General features: G+C 37.6%; 1 protein-coding gene across 2 annotated transcripts in view; it reads left to right on the top strand.

Annotated features, from left to right (window-relative positions):
* Positions 1 to 8,718, top strand: part of STK3 (serine/threonine kinase 3) — a 270,916-nt gene that overhangs the window by 48,762 nt on the left and 213,436 nt on the right. For both annotated transcript variants that reach the window (XM_006730240.3, XM_006730238.3), the window contains exon 3: positions 2,257 to 2,385. In XM_006730240.3, the coding sequence (XP_006730303.1) occupies positions 2,257 to 2,385 (129 nt within the window). The remainder of the gene's footprint in view (positions 1 to 2,256; positions 2,386 to 8,718) is intronic.

Below are 8,718 nucleotides of genomic sequence, written 5' to 3'. Positions count from 1 at the left end.
GATGGACTCTGAAAAACAAACTGAGGGTTCTAGAGGGGAGGGGGGTGGGAGGATGGGTTAGCCTGGTGGTGGGTATTGAGGAGGGCACATTCTGCATGGAGCACTGGGTGTTATGCACAAACAATGAATCATGGAACACTTCATCTAAAACTAATGATGTAATGTATGGGGATTAACATAAGAATAAAAAAAAAAGAATTAAGAAATTCTTTTGGGGCATTCAGAAGTTTTCTGGTTCTCAGTCTTGAGCTGGAGGTTTAAGCTCTGAGCTTGTTATATTTGTTATATAACTTGTCCAGTGTAGGCCAGGGCAGCTAGCCTGTTCTATAGTATTTATACTCTTATTTTCACCATAGCATTCTTCTTCTTCTTTTTTTTTTAAGATTTTATTTATTTATTTGACAGAGAGCAAGCAAGGACGAGTGCAAGCAAGGGGAGTGGGAGAGGGAGAAGCAGGCTCCCCGCTCCCCCCTGAGTACTCTATGTATTCTGGATATAGAGTTTATTATAAAATTAGGAGCTCAAATGATTTATGGAAGGGCCACAGATGCAAAGGTCATCAAATCTGCTGCTGAAGGTCAGAGAAGCCAACACTGAATATCTCAGCCTGAAACACTACAGTGGGTGTTTCTTAAAAGCTCACTGGGGATCTGCTGGAATCCTTAAGAGTCTTTGAGAAGCTCCCGCCAACTATCTCATTCTGTAGCAGCAGTGTGGTGGTTATCAAAAGCTCTGCAGGAGGCCGCTGTGTCTGTCATACCTGCCAATTCATTTGCTCCAACTACATCTGGAGAATGATGGTTTCTCCTTAACTTTTTGCCATTCAGATTTCATGCATATTCTTCTTATTGTCAGACTCTTAACTGGGATTCATTCAGGGAAGGGAATTTTGGGAACCACAAGATGTGGTTCCCAGCTTCTCTTTTGCTGTGATGAGACTTCAGAAGGGAGTGGTAGTGATAGTGTTGCTTAATTCATGATAGATAATCCAGCACTGAATTCTTTATTGACTTTTGAGGAAATATATATACACACACATAGGTTTATATACATGTGTATGTATACATACATACATGACTTTTAAGGGGATGTGTGTGTGTGTGTGTGTGTTTATGTGTATAAATTAGGACTACACACACACAGTGTCTCTGAGTATCAAACTAAATTACTAAATTACTTTGGAAAGTTTAAAGAAACAGGATAGGATAAAATTCATTTTGTTAAGGTAGCTGTTTTATCACTTATTTTCACTTATTTTAAGAGATCATAATGTTTCTAATATTAGGAAACATTCTATGTCTTCCAATGGCTTGTTCTTCTTTCTCTTCTATAGAAATGATATAGTGAGAAGAATATGATCTTTGGAATCCTTATATGTTTAAATTCTGTCCTTGTTGGTTACCACTATTGGAGTCTCTGTTTCCTCATCTCAGAAAATGGTCGTGGTAGTATTTTACCTCACAATTGAGAGGGTTGACTTTGATAATGCTCGTAAAACACCAACCCTAGTACCTGGCTGACAATCAGAACAGTAAGTGCTAGCAGGGTTTACTTTGTCTTCTCATTCATACCAAAGTATACATGGCTTCTCTCTCTCATTGTTTCTGCTTTTTAAAGCACAGAAATATTTACTTGGCAAAATTTCAAGGGTTATAGCAGAGATGCTTTTTGGGCAAGTGGAAATTAGATCCTCTTACTACCTGTCAGTGTGTGGTCTTGCTTCTGAGGAAGAGAAAGAGCGTTTGAGGAGACCTTGGATGTGTGACTTAGAGGAAACCAGATTCCCTGTGTCTCTAACTTTGGTCCGCTGTGGTCCTCAGCTGAGGGTTTCACGTGTTTTTATACAGTCTGAACAGGCATGGGACTTTGATATTCTGGGGATGATTTTGCTTAAGGTGAGCTAAGCCTTTTGTGCTAACTTGAGACTTTGGCTGTTTTTATTCTACATTTCATTCTTTTAATTTCCATTTATATCTTCTTAATGCTGCATTTGTTTGAGTTGACAAACCGTAAGTCTTTCTTTCATTCATAAGAAAAAAGCAAATCTTTACATATTAACTTGTTGATTTTAGTAGATTTTAAGTATATAATTGAAACATTAAAGCTAAGGTATAATTCACTTTTCTTGTTTACTTTGATTTATCACCATTAAGTAGTGTTTGAAATTGGAAAAGACTACATGCAAAAACTTGTAGATTTTTCTCTAATACTTACGATGTTTGAAAGGAAAAAAATAAATGTCTTGGTTTCTTTTAGATCTTATGGAAGTGTATTTAAAGCAATACATAAGGAATCTGGTCAAGTTGTGGCAATTAAACAAGTACCTGTTGAGTCGGATCTTCAGGAAATAATCAAAGAAATTTCCATAATGCAACAATGTGACAGGTATGAAGAGATTTTATTTCTTTATTTACCTTCATTTTGATGAATTTTGCTGATAATGCATAAGAAAATACATTTTTTGGTCATCTGGTTAGTTTTCTGACTTTGAATCTGAAGTGAGACTAATCCTTCAGGGAAGATGAGGATAGTTTTGTACGGTTGTCTTTAGGACTTACAGTTCTAAAGCAGAATTGATGTTATAAAGCAATATGTGGTCATAGAAAGCACTCAAGCTGTTTTCCCATTTGGGGAGCAAATTTATGGGTGAAAATTATTTTTGATGTTAAGGGGGGGTCATTTAACAGTCTTTTTATATAATTGTTTTTACTGATTAAAAACAGCCATGTTTTTTGTAACTCTAATTCATTCAACACTTACCGAACATTTCCAGTGGGCCAGATACTGTACCAGGATCTAGAAATACCAAGAGAACGAAGATACTGTTTTTCTTCTTGAGGAGCTGGTAACCTCTTTGGGAAGACAGATCCTTAAAGAAATAGCTGTGATACACACAGTCAGCATAGCTGTGATGTGAGAGCTAGGAGGCAGGGCACCTCCCCCAGGCAGGAGTTATGAAGTCTGGCATGCTGAGGAAGAGTTAGTTAAAACTGGGTGAAGAAATGGAGGGATGAGAGACAATAAAGAGAATTACAAGAAGAGAAGTGAAAAACAGCTCCCTGGTATGTGCTGTTTTGACAAGGTTTAGAATTACTGGAGTGGAAGGTGTGAGACAGAGAGACTGGTGTGAAATGATTTGGGATAGGTAAGTCGAGCTGGTCATGAAGGGTCTTATATGCCCTATTAAACAGCCCGGTCAGGGATGCAGAGTTTATAAATTAGGACTATGTTTAGCCTATAGTTACTTAATTGAAAAGAGATTTTATTACTCTCCCTTTACAGAAGGTCTGTAGTAGCAGCAACAAAGTGACAAGTGTCTCAGGCTTCTTTTCTTACACTGTGCTGAACTTAGTATGTGCTCTTTGTCCCCATGCTTATTAGCGCATGGTTATAAGAGGGCTGCTCTTGCTCTAGCCGTATGTTTATGTTCCAGGCAGAAGGAAAAGGGAAAAAGCAGGAAAGGGCTTTCCCAGAAACCCTCAGCTTACGTTTTATTCATCAAAATTGATTGAGTTACGTGGTGTCTTTCAGCTGATGATTTAGTGGAGTCTGAACACACTGTCACCCCAAATCTAATCAGAGCCCTGTTAGTAAGAGAGCTATGAAAAACTTTCCCTTCCAAAAGTATGTAACATCCTTATATTGTAAGTCCTTTGGCTAATAAGGTGACTGAATAATCCTAGAGGAACTTTGTTTCTTGAGCCTATTCAGTTTTCCTTTTCTTTATTATATGCTATGTATTTGGATTATATTATATATTTTTCATAAAGACTGTATAACTGGAAATTCAAGTGGTTATAGAAAAAAATAATACATTCCTCAGCTCCCAGACCAAAATATGTAATTCCAAAGTTTTCCCAGATCTTGCTATTAATACGGTAATTTGATAAGAATGTGGTTCCCACAATTTGGTGTAGAAAAAGAAAAATTGAGCCTAGAGTAGTGTTGGGCCCATCAGGTACTTAATACTTGTGTGTTGCTGTTATTACTTTATTATTATGTTTAAATATAGTTTAGGGACTAGTGTTGTCCTTTAGAGATTTTAATTGAGTGTGCTCTAGGAAAGGCAGGGTCTCAATTATTGCCTATTATACATCTCTTCCTCTAACCTTGGTGCATCTTAGGACCTATCAGCTCTTGCTCACATTTCTTTCTCAGCTTCCTATTTGTTCACTTTGCTTTCATTTTTGACTCCTCCAACTCATTTTCTACCTGGAAGCTAGAATGCAAACCTAATCAAGCCATTCTCAGTTTAAAACCATAAGTGTCCCATTGCCTGGATAGATCCAGTCTCCTAAGGATGGCATATGAGATTCTTCATAATTATGCTTATGCTTTCAATCTTCTCTCTTACCTGTGTTTCTCTTTAAGCACAGGTTTACTTGTATTCTCTATCACCTGACTATTAAATTCTGTGAGGGCGCCTGGGTGGCTCAATTGGTTAAATTCTGTGAATTTGGGATTATGTCTTATTAAGTGCCCTTGGACCTTGCCACATAGTGGTTATTCAAATACAGGTATTACTGATTCTTGTCTGGGCGACTCAACTGGACAAGATCCAGATTAATATTCTTAGATCAGATTTTTAACTGTTGCAGAGAAGCCTCTCAAATTCCTGTTCTGTTCGTGGCATCATCACCTACTTAGTCTTTGCACAACAAAACAGAGTCGTCTTTGTTTCTTTTTCTGGTACTTATGATGACACTGTCTTATAGATTCTCCTGAAATGTCTTCACTATCTTTATCCTTCCCTTCATTCCCTGAGAAAAGGAATCATATTTCTTACCACATACGCAATGCCTAGCACTGTACTTTTTTTTTATTGAGTGAATGTGAATAGATATGGTATGTATAAGGAATATGGAAGCGCTTTATAGGTTGAGGGAACCCTAGGGAAATCTGGTCCTTGTTCTTGTTATATACTTTAAACTACTAAGGGGAAAGAAAAGGAAAGAATAAAAGGGGAAGAAAATCCACGTTTCTAGAAATTTTGTACCACTTTATAACAGAATGCTCTGTACCTAGTAGGGATGTCTCAGATATTTGTTGAATGAAATAAATAGATGGGTGAAACAATTACTGGTAAAAAAAAATGGCTCATGCCTTTTGGATTTCACTTTCAGATTCACTGTTCATATGAAATAGTGAAGGATCAGAAAAATTAGTAGGTTAAAAGATCCTAAAAATGCTAAAAGATAAGGCAAGTGAAAAATAAACTAGGAAATGACAGGAGCATGTATTACATTTTAGCTACTAATTACTAATGGTAATGTAGATGTGTTAACTGGGAAACTGACATAAAAATGATTTGCAAGAGAACAATACAAATTGAAAAATTCCCACTTACAGCAGTGGAATTTGGTTAGAGAAAATGAGATTTGCATTTCTGAAATTGAAATAAAGTCTATTCAGCTAGTTGAGCACTTGGCAAATTGTCTTGCTTTCTACACTCCCAGAAGAGACCAGAGGGTGTTTAAATTTTTTTTGTTCATTTTAGTAAATGTTAAACATGTGTTTAATACTGCATTTTGGCATAAATTTTGAGGAAGCCCATCTGCATTGTTTATTACAGAATCTTCTGTGTCTAGTCCAGTGCTTGGCACAGAATAGACATTTAATAAATATTTGTTGAATATATAAATCATAAAATGTTAATGCTACACTAGATCTCTATTAGTTTAGAGTTTTGCAAATGTACTCTGCTCTAAGGAGGTGGGGGTATTTTCCTTAAACAGTGAAGAATTGAGCAGAATGAAAAACTTTAGTCATTGCTTTTATCTTTTTTCTATATTGGGACTCATTCTAAAATTTTATTTGAGGAAAAGGCTTCTGGTACTAAAGCATATTTTAGAACTATTTTACAGGTACAGAAGATGAGACCTAGAGATTTTATGTGAATTGTCCAGGATCACACAGCTAGTTAGGGACTGGGATGCTGTAAGAACCCACATTTGCTGACTCCAGGGCCAGTGCTGAAGAAAGCAAGGTCTACAGAAAAGATTCCAGCAGTTCAAACTGAAGCTTGGGGTAGAGGCAGGAGCTGGGCAGTAATACCTGGGAATATGTGTGCTAGGTAACGTGGATCCAAGGGAACCACAGTTTACACAGCCCCTACATTCCTGGTTCTTACGCTCCTCAAGGAACTTCTCATATATAAGCCAAGAGAAATGTGTTGTTACCACATGCATCAAGGCACACACTTATTCACTTATTCACTCAACTGATATATGTTGAGTACCTACTGCCAAGGGTAGTCTTTATGTGTTGCTCACAGGAGATAAAACAATGAATGAGTCTTAGACTTTAGAGGGACTTTCAGTCAGAAAGAAGAGGCCGATGACTGGATGTGCTGTTTTAATACAGTGTGGTAAGAGCTGTGATGAGGTAAGTATGGGGAACTCTGTAGGTTGGAAGGCATATCTAACATCTCACCATTGGAGATTCCCAGGGAAAGCTACCCCAGGGAGGTGATACCCAAACTGAGTGACTTTGGATGACTTAGATTTGGGGGGCAAAGAGGAGAGGTGATCTGTGTGTTGGGAATAGCACATTTTTCGCTGGTCTGCTCAGAGGCTTATATCAGTGTCGCCCTCTCCTACCTGTTCTATTTGCTGTTTCTGGGTAGAATTCCATTTAAACACTGTTAGTAAGGGCCTTCCCCCCATCCCCCAAAAAGTTTGAAAATCAGCATATTGAAGGATTTGTGATGAGTTTTGGCAATTTGTATCAGTTCACGTATATGTATATTCATTTTTGGATGGGCCAAGAAATGAATTGCTGTGATTTGGGTTTATATTGGGAACAGTTCAGTTTTCATAGGAGAATATTCATCTTGCTTTTGTAAAAGGACTGTGTTACCCCATTAAGTTTAGAACGCTATTAAGATGGTAGAAGGATGTTAATGAAACTTATGTAGTGAAAAATAGCCATTTCTTAGTATTTTAATTATCACATGCTCAGAATGGGAAGACTTAGAAAATGTTTGCGAAAGATGTATCTGTTAAGGACTGTTATCCAAAATATACAAAGAATTCTTAAAACTTAACAAGAATATAAACAACCCAATTAAAAATGGGCCAAAGGCCTCAAGAGAGACCTTACCAGCAAAGATTTGAAGATTTGCAGATGGCAAATAAGCACATGAAACGATGTTTCACATCCTATTTCTCACATCAGAGAAATGCAAATTAAACAACAGTGAGATACCACTACACACCTATTCAAATGGGCCAAATCTGGAACATCGACAACACCAAATCTTGGTGAAGATATGGAGCAGAAGGAACTTCCATTCGTTGCTGGTGGCAATGCAGAATAGTACAGCCAGTTTCCAAGTCAGTTTGGTCGGTTTCATATAAAACTAAACGTACTTTTAACCATATGATCCAGCAGTCATACTTCTTGGTGTTTACCCAAAGGAGTTGAAAACTTATGTTCACATAAAAACCTGCACATGGATGTTTATAGCGACTTCATTAATAATTACCAAAAACTGGGAAGCAACCAAGATGTCCTTCAGTAGGTGAGTGCATAAATAAACTGCAGTACATCCAGACAACGGAATATTTCTCAGCACTAAAAGGAAATGAGCTATCAAACCACGAAAAGACATAAGGAAACTTAAATGCATATTATTAAGTGGAAGAAGCCAATCAGAAAAGGCTACATACTATATGGTTCCCACTATATGACATTCTGGAAAAGACAAAACTATGGAGACAAAAAAAGGATCAGTGATTGCTAGGGGTTAGGAGGGTGGGAAGGAGGAATAGGTGGAGCACAGAGGACTTTTAGGATAGTGAAACTACTGTGTATGATGTGTCAGTTTAGATTAGATTTCTCAGTTGTTTTAAATGTACCGCTCAGGAGGGGGATGTTGATGATAGGGGAAAGCTATGCATGTGTGGGGGCAGGGAGTATATAGGAAATCTCTGTATCTTTCACTCAATTTTGCTGTGAACCTAAACCTCAAAAAACAAAAATCTACTAAAAAATACCTTTAGCAGTACATGGTTATCTTCAATTAAGATGAAATTCAACGTAGTATAAAAATGTAATTACCTTTTAGGCGGTAAAAATTAACATTTGAATTTCCATAAGAAGCTTAAACATAATGATTCACTACAAATAATTTGTACCGCGAGTAATGTTTATATAAGGTGCAAATAGACAAGAAGAGTTTGTAGTGCTTCTTCCATTTTTCTCTCTGGTCACTTCTCATTTTATACAGTTTCTATCTTGAATTGTGATACTGGCGGAAGACTGGCAGGATAAAGGGTGTAGAGGAGGTGTGAAAAGGATACAGGAATGGAAAGGATATAGTCATTAGGCATGGAATGAGAGGAGCACCCCCCCCCAAAAAAAAGTTGGGGAAGATGATACGTAGTTCCACTGGGTTGAAGGTGTTAAAGAGGGGAAGTGAAATGAATACAGGGGACAGGAGAAGGAAGCGGTGGGAGATGGCCCGGGTGAAAGGAGAGGAACATGGCTCATGATTGTCACCCCAGTTATCAAGACATCATGTTTCACCTTTGCTTCCTAATGTGTGCAGTAATTTGACTTGTGTCTTCCTTGTCCCTCCACCCAATGGAATTTCCTAAGTCATATTGAACTATTTAGCAGTGCCAAAAACGTACAGAGTTGCTGGGTTCTCATATGTCTTGTAAGTCCATACAGCGACTTAGTCAAGATTCTTAGGAATTACGGCTGAATTAAAAT

Source organism: Leptonychotes weddellii, chromosome 4 (assembly GCF_054177405.1).
Source record: "Leptonychotes weddellii isolate Sample4059 chromosome 4, ASM5417740v2, whole genome shotgun sequence".
In the NCBI taxonomy this organism is placed as follows: domain Eukaryota; kingdom Metazoa; phylum Chordata; class Mammalia; order Carnivora; family Phocidae; genus Leptonychotes; species Leptonychotes weddellii.
This window is presented reverse-complemented; position numbering and strand designations above follow the sequence as displayed.